The following is a 15,503-nucleotide window of genomic DNA, read 5'->3' on the forward strand; positions in this document are numbered from 1 at the left end:
ACCCTAGGTTTTCTTCAGAGTCAGTAGAGAGAAATGCGCACTTTTAGGATGTGATTTCATCTGATCTCTTTTAATCGTGCAGTTCAGGATACAGTGAAGTACTTGTTTCTGTCCATTGACTGTAAAGTGAGGCTAGATAATTAGCTCAAAACATTGCCTTTATTATACTATACTACAGATGTTTGCATTTGGTTACCTGGGTCCAACCCTAAGTGATTCACCAAAGGTCACGTAGAAAGTCTGTGGTAGGGCAAAAGATTGAACTCCAGCCTCCCAAATACTCAATTTACCACCAACTCATGTACTTTAATCTCTCCAGTGGATTGTAGCTGCACTTTAATCCCTGTGATTCCTCAAAGCCTTTCTTCACATTTGGGTTGTTTGATTTCAGCTGAGCCTCGAAGGTAAAGATACATGCATTAGAGAGAAGAAAGAAAAAAATATAGGAGAGGTGATAAAGGGAGTGTGATAGGTGTTCTTTTTGCAAAGACTCCTATTGAATTTAACAGGGACTGATTGTGTTGCACTCCACAGATATTGCTCCAAGGTTTTGTTTTCCACTAGACTTTGACATGCTTGGTGGAATTCCATATGGAAGATAACACTTTGTATTCAAATTTATGAAAGGTCTGGGAAAAATATCCCAATTACTTTAACGGCTACTGTGTGCTATAATACTGTGTAAGACTTTCGAGAACAAAGGTGACTTTATGCTTGAAGACCAGAAGGAGACCTGGCACAACTTGCAGTGAATTCCCTGTGAGTTCCATATACTTCTCCAAGGGCTCAGTAAGTCCAATTCACTGCTGCTAAAACAAATGTTAATTTGACAGTAGAGGGCAAAAATTGATGCATTTACAGTGTTATTGTTCAGTTTACATCTATCCAGACCAGGACAGAAGCCAGAACTTGGATTATAAGCCATTTTAAATGGAAGATTTCTTTTTTAAATTTTATGCCAGCTGCTGGAGACTGGCTTGGGAGGAGGCTGATGAAAATGCTTGTATATTAATTTATTTATACACACACACACACACACATATATGTATGTTTTGGGGGGGGGGGTTTGGTATGTGGCTACTTGTTCTCAAAGAACTGAACACAGACCAGCAATTCATTTCCTGTACTAGGCAGCATTTGAATGGCCTATTATGTTTTAACAAAAGTTGCTCTCTTATGGCTTGAACCAGATTAGAACCTGTAAAACAGAGGTGAAAACCTGGCCTCATCATTTTCAGATATAACCTGTCCTGACTATTCCCATATCAGAGTTTTAACTATACTTTCCTGATGAACCATATTATTTTGGAATGTTGTGTTGCCAGTGATACTTGGAAGTTAAATAGTTGTGATTTGGTTTCCTGTTAGGTGGTAACCTGCTAAATGGCAAGACTGGTGACAAAATATAGTCTGTATCTTGAACATATGCTATAGACTAATAACGATTCTCTAGAACAGCAATACTTCTTTTTAGAGTTACCATTATTTCTTACTTCCTCTTGTCACATTTTCATTCATTTCTTCCTTGACCTCAATCCAGAAATCATGCAAGCCCAACAGATCTGAAAACTGGAGAGCTTGTGTAATTGTTCTCTCAAAATTGCACACATTTTAATTGGCAAATGAAGCTTGGAAATTAAGCCTGTTGCTTAAGGAAGTTAATTGCTTCTTTACAGCAATACATGCATGCCAGTTTTGATACTGCAAAAGTGGCGACATGGCCAGGCAAGGAATAAAGATCACAAATCTCTATCCTGTCATAGTGATTTTGTGAGATGATAACCATCTTACACCAGCACCATACCTTTCCTCCTATGTGATATGTTTGCATAAAATTGTCCATTTCTAAAAAGTAGCTAATTCTGAAGTGACCCCCTCCAGATGTTTCACACCATTTCAGGAAGTGTTAATGAGGAAAGAGTTCATGTGTGGTTGAAATTACTATGCACAACGAAAGTGGTCTCTGGATTTGAAGGTCCTCTCCTTCAGAAACCTGTCTGGGAGGGACTGGAAAAGGCAGAAAAATAGGTTAAACCTCTCAGTTTTCTAGCAAGTGTTTTCCATGGTGTATGCTGAGAGGTTGTGGATCAGGCAAGGTATGAGGCTATACAGCTGAAGAGGAAAGAGCTACTCTTTAGGAAGACCTGTACTTTTACGTGGCTCTGTGTATCCCATTCCCAGGTCTACACCCTTACATTTTGCTATCCTATTCAGACATGTGACAGTGAGCCTGACAGTATTTTGCAGTTGTAAGAGTTCCCTGTAGTTGCTCTTCAGCAGCCACAGAGCATTAGTGAATCCCTTTCTTCAAGGTCTGTGTGAGGAAATCTTAGCTAAGAACAGTGCTGTAGAGAGCAGCTGGCCTCCTGCTCTACCCCTGCTGGGTCTGGGAAGCACCAAAACAGATGCATCTCTGTCATCTACAGTTGCAGGGCAAGAACCCAGTCTGTCTTCTCCCATGTCTCAAAGGAAAGGAGATCAAAAAAGGCCCCTCCATTCAAATCCTGCATTGCTTGTTTGTCTAAAACTTCTACTAACTTGGAAGGACAATGAGGGGGTAAGTGAATAATGCAGTATAGAATCAGGCCCTAAACAGGTCTTTCTTGTATTAGTCTCAGAGAATCATTCTCCATTCCTCTTTTATCATGGATTCCAGTTCAGTGCTCTCCCTCCTCTAGTTTGTGCTGCTCTGTCATGTGCTTTCTTCAAACTGCCGAGAATATCCGTCTCACTTTTGACACAGGATGATGCTTTTTGTGAAAACATAAATATTTACAGAAGTTTATAGAAGATTTAGCTTCATCAAGTCAAGCATTCCTGCTTATGCACTGTTGGGACAAGTCAGCAGGGAGCAAGAGCCTGGGCTGCTGTGCACAGCTGTTGCAAGACCAAGCCATGGAACATTCATTTCGACTCCACCAAGTTCACTGATCAAAACCATTTTGGAAGCTGGCTCATGTTTTTTTCCCAAAGTGAAATCCTCCACACTGAAATAGCTTCTTCACTGTGTGCAGAAGACCATGCCCTTAGGCTGCATCCAATGCCACAAAAAACATGTAAGGATTATCACAAAGGGCATTGGGTTAAGCTAGGATGTAATTTAAGTTTCACTATGCCTTTCTCTTCAGGTTTGAGTGCTGCAGATCTGATTTGGAAATGTTACATTCCCTCAGCAATTTAGTTTCTATTCAACCCGTATTTCAAAATATCATTCTGAAAACTTCTTTAGTTCTTTTTCCTTTACTGAGTTTATCAAGGACAAAAAACCTTTCCAAATATTTGCAGCCAACTTATCCAGTCTGATATTTCTCCTTGTGGTCTACAATGTCAGAGGACTTGTTCCATGTGGGGTTAAATGACATTCCTTAGTCACTCTAGCCACAACTCTGCCAACCTTTTTCATTTTTACAGCACTTCGCTAGGCTAATAGTCGCACTGATTTCAATTGTAGTGTCCACAGAGACAGGCATAATCTGTATTGTGATTAACTCTTAACTCAGTTTAGTTGTTGTAATGCAAATTTCTAATGCATATGTACAGTGCTGCCTGAGCCAGTGAAAAAATACATGTTAGAGCAGTCTCTTAAGATGCTACTCAAAGCAAAAACAGCTGGGAGAATCTGCCCACAGTCCTTGTGCTTGGATACCTTGGGTTTGACTCCAATCAACAATACCCAAGAAAAATGACTCCTTATAGTGTGCCACATTCGGTCTTATTTTAACACAGGGGTCACTTATGTCTTTAAGAAGACATAAATGATAGTGCAAAATCCAACTGAGTAAGAATTTAAAAAAGGAACCATAAAACTGTTGTTTTTTCTAGTAGGGTAAAATAAACAAACAGAAGCTATTCCAGAATTCATGCAGCAAAGCAAGTAATAAGAATATAGAAATGTGTGCGAAGGAAATGGATGGCCTGGCTCTGATATCCTTTGAATTCTTCTGTGGGCTTTCCTCTCAGCATTGCTTTTTAGAAAAAAGAAAGAAACCCTTAGCTAAACTAGTTGAATAACCTCAGACAAATACCGTTGACAATTTTCTAGCAGCCGGTTCTGTTATGAAAATCTGCAGAAGGCAACTGAACAGCTCAGGAATGAGCTAAGCAGGTTTAGACTAATTAGGGTACCTTCAGGTACTTTATTCCTTGTGTCCTGTTATAAGATTACACTTTCCTATCTGAATGCTAATCAAGAAACAAAACATTAAGAAACGAAAGTTCTTTTAGCATCTTTTCAGGAACACATTCTGTTTTCCAACTACAACTGATTTAGATTGCTGTGGTTCTTTCTGAAGTATATTTGAATACCATGAGGAAGCTCAGTTGGGAGCATTTCTAGTATCATTGCTTTGCTTTTACTTCCGATTCCTATTCTTCTTATCTCTCTACTTAGTTCCAGAAAGTTGCATTTCCTGAGCAGATCTAACAAGACAACCCTCATGTTGGTGGTTCTATGAAAGTAGGACTGATTTTCAGCTTTGGCTAATGCCTGGATAGAGTTTATAACTGGCTGAACTTAAAATACCTCATCCCCCAGTGTCAGACACCCAGAGATACAGTGCACTGGAGTATATTCCTCAAAGGAACTCTGTCCATGTTCAGTCTCCAGCACTGAAAATTTTGCTTTTTGCTCCAATGGGAGGTGGATTTGTCATACCAGCTGAAATGCTAATTACTTCCTGGGCAGCTCATAAGTAAAGCTACTGTAGTGATGAATAGTAAAATAAGAGCAGGCAGGCATGTTCTTCAGTGTTGCTTCGCTTACCCTTTCTAGTGAGGAAACCACAGGAAATCCACAGGAAATTCTGCCTTCCTAGAAAAATATCCTGCTTCCTCCTAAGGATACAGGGAACTTGCAGCTTGACATGATTGTAGGTATTTTTGAGCTAGGCAAATCGAAGGAGAATAATCTTTCATAGGAAGTGCCTCAAGCTTTATTGTCTGAGACACTGAGAACTACATTGGACAAAAACCAGCTGGCCTGATCAAGTGTTGCTGACATTTTGAGCAGGAGGTTGAAGCAGATGATGTCCAGAAGCCCCTTCTAACCAACCTTTTGTATATTGCTGTGAAAACAGATAATCTAACAGGGTTCTTTTCATCTTTAAAATCGACACTTCTCTACTACACGACAGTAGGCTTTGTATTTGGTCTTGAGTTTTTTTTCTTTAAATAATCTTTTTCTGTGGTTTTAATTAAATATGTATATAATTAAAGTGTTGTTTTTATTGCAAGTTATGAATTAATTATGCTATTCTCTGGGAATACTCAAATTTTTAAGCATTCTTCCAGCAAGCAGAATCATCATCACCTTAGTAGTTCTAATATACTCCTGTAGTATATATACCTTGAACTAAAGAGTTTATATAAATTTAATAACACAGGGGGAAACATGCTTAAGTTTGTAGGCCTATGACTCTAATGATTCATTACAACTTAATGATTCATAAAAAACTTCATTGTTTAAACCTGCAAATGTAGCTGAAATTATTAGCGTGATTTAGGCTTCAGTACTAGCTAAACAGAAGGGAAAAGACTTTTGGTGGAGGTAGATCTTATCTACAGTTTTTGAAGACAAGATGTTAGTGAAAAGAAGAAGCAATTCTGAGGAAGATGTCTGGTGTACAAGAAATCGGGGTTAAATTCTTTTTTGCAGAGTTTTGTCTCCTGGATATGTTGTGAAATTTGGACCCAGCTCCTGTTTCCTCTGGTTCTGACGGATGGTGTTTACTTGCTGTATTTCTGTGCAAAACAGAGATGGGTAAAATTGTGGAACTATGGCTGAGTGCTGTCAGGCTACACTGACTTCAAAAAAAGTCATTCAGTTTTCTCATCATATAAAAGTTTTCGGGGATGTTCACAAAGGTTGGCCTGCAGAAGCTAGTCCTCCCAAATTTTGTCTACGGTCACTGGAGACAGAACTGCCGAGCATATCAAGTCTGCCACGGGGAGTAAAAGGTGATTCAGTGCAGGAGCCACTAGCAACTATAGGGAGTCATTTTTAGCCTTTGTGAGCAACCCCTTAGCAAGATTGGTGGCGATCCATGCAATCCAAATACTTTACTTGAGCTGTAGTGTGGTGAGGGGGGTGGCTTAGCTCAAATTATGTTCTTAGCAATGTGTGAGGCCCTCAGCTGCTTCCAGTTTATATAAAAACACATGTCCCTAAGTATGAAAGCTCATTACTTCATAATTTGCTGGAGCCTTTGATTGTAGCATCTAGGTAAGTCTTGGTTTCCTTAAGAAACAGAATATAAAGTGTCAAATTTATATCAGTTTACTATTATTTCTCTCTTGAATAAAAATTTGAAATAGCAAATGTTTTTAAACCAGAAGGACACTCTCTCTCCTGCACAAAAACAGAAGGGAGGTCCTGGCAGGGTTACACACTTAGAAAACCTTTAAATCTGTCTGTGAGAGCTGGCCATCAGTTTCGAGCAATTTCTTCCATGCAAATCACTTAAAGTAGAGAAATCAAGATCAGAAAAACTATTTGCTATCAGATGATGATAATTTTTCAGGATTCTGGTAGCATGCACAAAGTGCGGGGAGCTTTCCAAACCAAGAGGAAGATATAGTCCCTATTTCAAAGAATGTGAGGATAAAAGATGAGGTAGGGAAGAGAGGGGATGAAACTGCAATGTACAGAGCGGTCTAGGTAATGCTAGACATGCATCAGCTGTGTCATTATAGCTGGTCCAAAATGATACCAATTTTCTTGAAGAAGACAGGAGTCAAATTTATTCTTGTTTAGAAAAATAAATGTGTGGCCAAATAGCTTTGTGAAAGTGTTTTTATTTTAGGATGTTATTTCTTTTTTCCTCGCATTCATTTTTAAGAAGGAGAGGGAAACATTACATTTCCAGGTTTTATTGAGATTTTTTTTCTTGGGGGAAAAAGGGAATTTATAGCAAAAATTCCATTTAAAAATATTGTTTAGAAGATTTCAGCAGCTTCTCTTAGGTACAGGCATGCTCAGACCTATTCCTTCAGTATAAATGAGCAATTCCCTCAGATCTGGGAAATAAAGTTTTGGTGCTCAAACCCCCATTTAGTTGAACAGAAGCTAGAACAAGTAGTTTGGATTTTAAAAGCTCATAATCAGGTGCATGAGACACTACAGAAATAAAAAAGGCTTATAAATATTGTCTTCCTCTGCCACTGTGTCCTTGAAGAGCAGGTCCTTGCTTTCGGATTTCCTTTCAGCTCAGTGACTTTCTGGGTTGCTGCAAACTCTACATAGTCCCTCTGGACCCAGCCCCTTTGTTTTTAGAGGAATATGCCATAATAACACAGAACAAACGAATAAATGTCATATGTCACAGATTGCAAGAAAAAAGTCCTAGTTCAGTTGGTATCTTTAAGGAATGTGCCTCTATTGACAATGGAAATATTTCAACAAAAGAAACTGGAAAATGCAAAGTGTTTAAAGCTCATTCCTGTGAACAAAAAAAGTGTATGCCATTCTTTTCTCCTTCTCACCCCACTATCCCATCTAAATTTTTAATTTTATTTTCTGTTTAGAAGGTTGCGGGTAGTAATTTTCCATTCTTCCAGGTAAATGGGAAGAGACACTTTTAACAATGTCCTTTCTTTATTGCCTACTTATAAGAAGAATTGCTTCTTGAGACTAGGAGAGCTTCACTTTGGACATGAATTTAAACGATGCTTGCAGACAGACTGAGGAAGTGTGTGGAGAGAAGGGTGCTGGAGTCTCTGTAATACAGATGTGGATACATTCCGCTATTAGCAACGTCTGTGAGGAGCACACTGAGCTCTGCAATGGCAGCAATGTATTTCTGTGCCTCAATTTATATAGTCTATCTAGTCTGGTCTTGACGTTTAATAAACAGAAGCAATAGGCTTGGATGTCCTGACATTCCAACCATTCCCCTCCCCAACAATAACAGGCACACAGAATATTTGGAAAAGCATTAGTTTCTATTTGACAGTTTCATATATGATTGTAGCCTCACAGAAGATGAGATTTTGATAAACAATACTTTTGCTTAGGATAACAGCTCTGATTTGGGTTATTTTGTTTTCTTTTCCTTTGCAGGAAGAAGGAATCGTGAAGGAAATAGACATCAGTCATCATGTGAAGGAAGGTTTTGAAAAAGCAGATCCTTCTCAGTTTGAGCTGCTGAAAGTATTAGGACAAGGCTCATACGGAAAGGTAATTGTTTATGCTGTCTAATCACTTAGGGCGATGTTTAAAATATCATGTACTTTCTCTGAGGTCATTTACACTGGTGCCACTGTCTGTACAGGCATACCTCAGAGATATTGTGGGTTCGGTTCCAGACCACTGCAATAAAGTGAATATTGCAATAAAGTGAGTCACATGAATTTTTTGGTTTCCCAGTGCATATAAAAGTTATGTTTACACTATACTGTAGTCTATTAACTGTGTAATAGCATTATGTCTAAAAAAAGAATGTACATTACCTTAAATAAAAAATACTTTATTGCTAAAAAATGCTAACCATCATCTGAGCCTTCAGCGAGTTGTAATCTTTTTACTGATGGAGGATCTTGCCTTGATGTTGATGGCTGCTGACTGATTGGGGTGGTTGTTGCTGAAGGCTGGGGTGACTGTGGCAATTTCTTAAAATAAGAAAGCAATGAAGTTTGCCGCATCGATTGACTTCTTTTCACGAAGGATTTGATTTCTCTGTAGTATGCGATGCTGTTTGTTAGCATTTTACCCACAATACAACTTCCTTCCAAATTGGAGTCAATCCTCTCAAACCCTGCCACTGCTTTATCAACTAAGTTTATGTAAAGTTCTAAATCCTTTGTTTTCATTTCAACAATGTTCACAGCATCTTCACCAGGAGTAGATTCCATCTCAAGAAACCAATTTCTTTGTTCATCCCTAAGAAGCAACTCCTCATCCGTTAAAGTTTTCTCATGAGATTGCAGCAATTCAGTCACATCTTCAGGCTCCACTTCTAGTTCTCTTACTGTCAGTTCTAGTTTTCTTGCTGTCAGTCTGTCCTTTGAAGCCAGGCATTGACTTCTCCTGTCTAGCTATGAAAGTCCTAGACGGCATCTTCTTCCAATAGAAGGCTGTTTCGTCTGCATTGAAAATCTGTTGTTTAGTGTAGCCACCTTCATCAATTCTCTTAGCTAGATCTTCTGCATAACTTGCTGCAGCTTCTGCATCAGCACTTGCTGCTTCACCTTGCACTTTTAAGTTGTGGAGACGACTTCTTCCTGAAACCTCATGAACCAACCTCACCTCTGCTAGCTTCAGACTTTTCTTCTGCAGCTTCCTCACCTCTTAGCCTTCATAGAGTCAAAAAGAGTTAGGGTCTTGCTCTGGATTAGGCTTCGGTTTAAGGGAATGTTGTGGCTGGTCTGATCTTCTATCCAGACCGCTAAAACTTTCTCCATATCAGCAATAAGGCTGCTTCGCTTTCTTATCATTCATGCGTTCACTGGAGTAGCACTTTGAATTTCCTTCAGGAACTTTTCCTTTGCATTCACAACGTGGCTCACTGTTTGGCGCAAGAGGCCGAGCTTTCGGCCCATCTCGGCTTTTGACCTGCCTTCCTCACTAAGCTTCATCATTTCTAGCTTTTGATGTAAAGTGAAAGACGTGCGACTCTTCCTTTTACTTGAACACTTAGAGGCCACTGTAGGGTTACTAATTGCCCTAATTTCCATATTGTTGTGTCTCAGGGAATAGGGAGGCCCAAGGAGAGGGAGAGAGACAGGGGACTGGCCGGTCGGTGGAGTGGTCAGAACACACACAACATTTATCGATTAAGTTTGCCGTCTTATATGGGCGCAGTTCGTGGCACCCCAAAACAATTCCAATAGTAAAATCAAAGATCACTGATCACAGATCACCATAACATATATATATATATAATAATTATATATTAAACATATATAATAATAATGAAAAAGTTAGAAATATTTCAAGAATTACCAAAATGTGACAAAGAGACTCGAAGTGAACACATGCTGTTGGAAAAATGTTGCCGATAGACTTGCTCGACGCAGGGTTGCCACAAACCTTCAATTTGTAAAAAACACAATATCTGCGAAGTGCAATAAAGCAAAGCACAATAAAATAAGGTATGCCTGTATTATCAATTATATTGTAAAGGCAGATAAGCAAAACCAAACCACTTCTCTTCATTTTAGAAAGACTTTTGCCTTTTGCTTGATTCCTATATGTAAAAAAGTTTAGGAAGTAATGCTTATGGCTCTGGACCTAGACTAATGAGCACAAGTGAGCATTAGGTTATCACCATTTATTAAGTTAGATCCCTCACCTTTTTTCTGACCTGTCCATCAGCGAGATGACTGCATTATTGCTGCTTTGTTAGAGGATGTAAATAGGGACATTCAGAGGTTTAAGGTTAGCTGCTGAAGTCAGATGGGATCTAATGCACATTTGAAAGTCCCAGACTTTGCTCTTTGGCTCACGCTTGGAGGCCTATATGCTTTGCTGAGAAGATCCCGTACTCAAGCCCCAATGCTGAAGAGAGTAATAGCTGTGATGAGAGCATGGGAGGAGGACTCAACCATTCCAGTTTCACTCTGTAGGTCTGCTGCTAGCTCCCAGTGTGACGTTGGCCCTATCTTCTCAGTGCTTCAGCTTCCGCATCATTAACTCTGCTTATAGATAGTTACCTCACACTGGTATTGCGAGAGCTACAGCTGTCTGAGTCTTAGATGCAATTTATAGCTGTAAGCTTTCATCAGTTAACTAAGAGACAAACTGTGTTTTCATTTTCACTTCAGTTTTGATGCCTACACAGACCTGCATTTCCTCATATAATTCATTGCTGAATATGCCTCTGTATGCACGTCTATATCTATAAATATATAAATATATATGTATGTAGCATTTGTATTAAAAAACTGCCTACCTGTGTGACCACAAGCTAAGTTATGGAGAGACAGCATTATAAGTCGTAGGCTTGCTTTATCCCAAAGGCAACTCTACTTCAGCAGTTTGTTTCAGGTGGAAATGAGAATAAGGAGAAAAGATGGAGAAAAAAAGAAGGAATCAATTGCATTTTAAATTCTTTCTATGGTTTAACTAAATCAGACTTTGAAACCTCTGGAAGGGTGACACTGTAGTGTGAACCTAATTTAAACCAGACGTGGAAATCTTTGTCATTTTAAGTGTATTATTTTCTGTTTTTCTTAATATTTCCCAGCCTTGAACAGTGGATCATTCTGGCTAACTTGAGGAACTGACTCATATCTAAAATCTGCTGAAGTAAACAGCACAAAGCTGAACACCATGATAATAAGTGAGGGCGTTTGGTTTTATTTCTGAAAGAAACTGTCTGGAGTATTTAGCAGCTTCCTGACTATTCCAAAATTATATTGTTAAGTAAGTCGGTTAGAAGTTCCTTGAGATGAGGGAATTCAGAAGATTTAGCATTCACTTCCAAGTTTTCATCTGGAGAATTGCATGAGGGAGCAATAATAGTGTTTGAATTTCAAATATTAAAGAAATACGAAAAATCAAACAACCCAGAATGATATTTCTTTTGTGATTCAGTGTGAGAAGAAAAAGAAAAAGAAAGCTCTTTTGCAAGAGTAGCAGAAGCAGACTAGCCAGTTTTCAGATTTTGTGCAATAAATACTTTAGGAACGGCTCCCTGGCTACCTTAGAATGTACTAATGCATTTCATTATTAATTATCCATGCTGGCTTTCTAACTTTAGACATTATGTAAGTGAAAAGTCTGGTCTCTGTCACAGCTTCCCAAAAGAAGATCTGATTTCTGGGACACGCTCCACGCAGTTCAGTGAAGCTGCACATGAGGGGTACGCTTCATACCTCTCTGGGGTTGTGTGTGACTGCAAGTCACCTTTAGTCTCTTATGTGAAACAAGTCAGTAACTTCTCCAGGACAGCACAGACACAGGGGAGCAAAGTCTGGTCTGTGGTTCTTACGCAGTCCACAACCAGCTAAATTTTGATCAGTTCAGTATTTGAGCTGATGGCTCAGATCAGTCTCCAGGGATAGAAAGCTGTTGATTTTCAAGTTGTTCACCTGTGGCCTAAATAATTTCTTACAGGATTAAGGAAGATGCCTTTGTTGTCAAAGGGACTGTGCTCAACGCTTTTGAAAGTCGCAGCACTTGCTTAGCTTTCTAGGTTGGGGTTTGCATAGTGTACCCATTGCTCCAGCTAAGGGACTTTTGTTAGTTCTATTCATGCAGCCAGTTATTAATAATCTGAGGTGTGCTTGCATACATGTCAAACTAAAAAAATGAAAATTATGCTTAGCCACATGTCTGTCTGTGGTATCCTGGTCAACTAGTATAATTTAACTAATATAAACAGTCAAGTAAGCACTCTAGGACCATTTTACAGTTTCAGGAACGATGTGACTCTTGCTTTAAGAATAATCAGAAGGACATCAACATTTTGCAGTACAATGCATTTTCGTTTGTTCTGTTTCCTTTTTGGTTTGATGATTGTTTTGATGTCCTCTGAAATGGCACACAGTGTTCTTGACTCATCTGTTTTGGAGGGAAAGCAGACCAAATGCCCTATCCCATGCTACAGGGAACAGCTGACAAATGACTAGTAACACAAATTGATAATTTTGCTTATTACAGCTGCAGGGGTATTATAAGCTTTGCAAGATTGCATGGCAGATAAGATACTTTTTCTGCCCAGTACTTCTAGAATTACAGCCTAATACTTCTGCAGGTGCAGTATGCTGTGCTGGTCAATGTGCAATACATCTTAAAAGCATTATTTTAGTTTGAGGGACTTTTTTTTTTTTGATAAAGATCCTATAACCATTTTTACAGAAGTATAATAAAGCTGAAAATGTAGTGTTTGAATTAATTTGCTTTGTGACTTTCTCTTCCCTTTCAAAGTAATACAAAAATTAGATATTTTACTTGGACTGAGTAGAAAAGTAGCCCAACATTTCTCTATGTATAGCTGAATTTCTAAATGATTTGACTTCCTGTTAATACAGTAGAGCAGAGTTCACTTTATTATGAATGTTAAAGGAAAACACTTCAGAAAGTCTTATGTATTCCTGTTGCATCCAGATTTCATAATTTGTTTCTGCAGTTGTGCGTATCAGAGGTACTTGTATGTTAATCGAACTGGGAAACAGGAGATGGGACCAAGCAATATATATGCAGTCCCAGCTAGGCAAGGAAGCTCAGTTGAACAACTGTGAATGTCTCGTATGCACAGGAAACATCCTGAGAACAATTCATAATTTAAAAGTCTCACTAAATTGGATCAGATCATGGTGTAGAAGTGTTGTAGCTGTGATGCTGTTCAGATAGGAAAGACCTGGTACAGGTGCTCAGAGAGAAATTACCCATTTTTTTCAACCTCTCCAGCTGATCAGATAGAAGTTCTCTCTCCCCACAAACCTTTCCTCAAAGGGTGTTTGAGAAATCATAATCTGCTTATAGAATTTTTTGCAGAAAGAAGAGTATTTCAGCTTGCAAATAATATGCTGGAAACAGATTCCCTCATCTCTTTTTTTAGGCTTTTAGTATTTTGGGTGGAGGCAATTTGGTAGAGCAGCATGATTCCTAAAAATACAATGAATAAAATAATTGCCACAGATCTTTGTAATCCAGTTAGACATTTATCAGTTGAATCATTTCAGCTAGCCTTTGTTAATTTATGTATATATATAACATATTTATAAATGTGCGCTTATGTTTATTTTTGCATTTGGCTTTACTTCCTGCTTCTGTCCAGTAACAAAAGTGCTGAAATAAAAAATGAGACACTGTTGTCTGGTATTTCTGACCTCAGCAGACAGAGTGAGTCCTGGAAACCATCTAAAAGTTCTTGTATATTTTATTTTCAGTCATTAAAAGACTGAAAGGTTTATCTAGACTGAACTGAACTACTGATTCATTTATTCACTATTCCTCCTGTGCTCAGATGCATTGATGTCAGATAGGAAGAAAGAGTTGCATGGAGTAAAACAAAAAGGATTATAATTTTAGCTACAAAAATATGTTATTTCAAATTACAAATTCACACTATCAGAAGATGTAACAGTAGGAAAGTATAACAGGAAAAACTGTCTTTGGTATAATGACCTGTTAATCAAATACAGTCCTACTTTTCATTAAGTATGCATGAACAGATTTTCAGTTTTTTATTTAATTGTGACATTTTTTGAGAAAGCATTTACACAAACATATTTCAGCTTATCAGTTGTTACAAACTATTTGCTTCAGGTGCATCTTAGGTTCTTCACAATTCATGTTTTAAGACATAAATTACACCAAACTGTTTTTTCTCCTCAGTTTCATTGATGGCAATACTTTTAAGAAATGGAGGCATAATTTTTTTTGTGTAGAGCTGTTTGGGAAATGAAGAAATGTGCACACACTGTTTATGCCTGTTCACCCATCTTTAAGTGTCTGTGTAAGGGCAATTAACAATGCTGAACATAGCTTCTTTGTGAAGAAGTAGTGGCTTAAGACTGCAGCTTTCCAGAGCTAGCTCAGCCAATCATGGGTAAAATAGAAATGAAATACTTTCAGCTAATAATTTTCAGTAGAATTCCTGAGGCTTAGTATCTATTACTCTGTCAAATGCAGCAAATGCTCTTAACTAAGGGTTCAGTTCTCATTTACACAAGATGTCTGCTTTTCATAGGTATTTCTAGTGAGGAAGATCAAAGGATCTGATGCGGGTCAGCTTTATGCCATGAAGGTACTTAAGAAAGCAACTCTGAAAGGTAAGAATTGGGACAGCGGCTACAGTCTTTATTTCTCTGCTATTTTAGCATTTACTTTTCTTGTCATTTTTTTAATTGCTGCTGTCTTACAGGGTATAAGCAAGCAAAAACATGTTTCTACCACCCTCTAAAATTGCACCTCATTGAAGTGAATGTTCTAAAAAATCTACACAAAACACTGATTTTACCTTTGCTGGCTGTACAGTGTGGGGAATATAAAAACAGATAAGAACTTTGTGTTGGCTAACTGCATGCTTTCTTCACTTATTATATGTTATTTATAGGACTTCCTTTGGGTTTATATTAATTTGCATCTGAGTGTCAATATCTTTCTGTTGCTGAAGTAAACTGAAGTACTTTTAAATCACAGAATCGCTGAGGTTGGAAGGGACCTCTGGAGATCATCAAGTCCAACCCCCCTGCTCAAGCAGGGTCACCTAGAGCACATTGCACAGGATTGCATCCAGGCGGGTTTTGAATATCTCCAGAGAAGGAGACTCCACAACCTCTCTGGGCAACCTGTTCCAGTGCTCTGTCACCCTCACAGTGAAAAAGTATTTCCTCATGTTCAGATGGAAGTGTCTGTGTTTCAGTTTGTGCCCATTGCCTCGTGTCCTGTCACTGGGCACCACTGAAAAGAGTCTGGTCCCATCCTCTCGACACCCTCCCTTCAGATACCTGTACACATTGATAAGATCTCCTCTCAGCCTTCTCTTCTCTAGGCTAAACAGGCCCAGCTCTCTCAGCCTTTCCTCATAGGGGAGATGCTCCAGTCCCCTAATCATCTG

At 38.6% G+C, this 15,503-nt stretch overlaps 1 protein-coding gene across 1 annotated transcript in view; it reads left to right on the forward strand.

Annotated features, from left to right (window-relative positions):
- Positions 1 to 15,503, forward strand: part of RPS6KA2 (ribosomal protein S6 kinase A2) — a 331,815-nt gene that overhangs the window by 206,221 nt on the left and 110,091 nt on the right. Inside the window, exons 3-4 of the mRNA XM_067294741.1 lie at positions 8,057 to 8,173; positions 14,634 to 14,715. Of these exons, the coding sequence (XP_067150842.1) occupies positions 8,057 to 8,173; positions 14,634 to 14,715 (199 nt within the window). The remainder of the gene's footprint in view (positions 1 to 8,056; positions 8,174 to 14,633; positions 14,716 to 15,503) is intronic.

Source organism: Apteryx mantelli, chromosome 3 (genome assembly GCF_036417845.1).
Source record: "Apteryx mantelli isolate bAptMan1 chromosome 3, bAptMan1.hap1, whole genome shotgun sequence".
In the NCBI taxonomy this organism is placed as follows: domain Eukaryota; kingdom Metazoa; phylum Chordata; class Aves; order Apterygiformes; family Apterygidae; genus Apteryx; species Apteryx mantelli.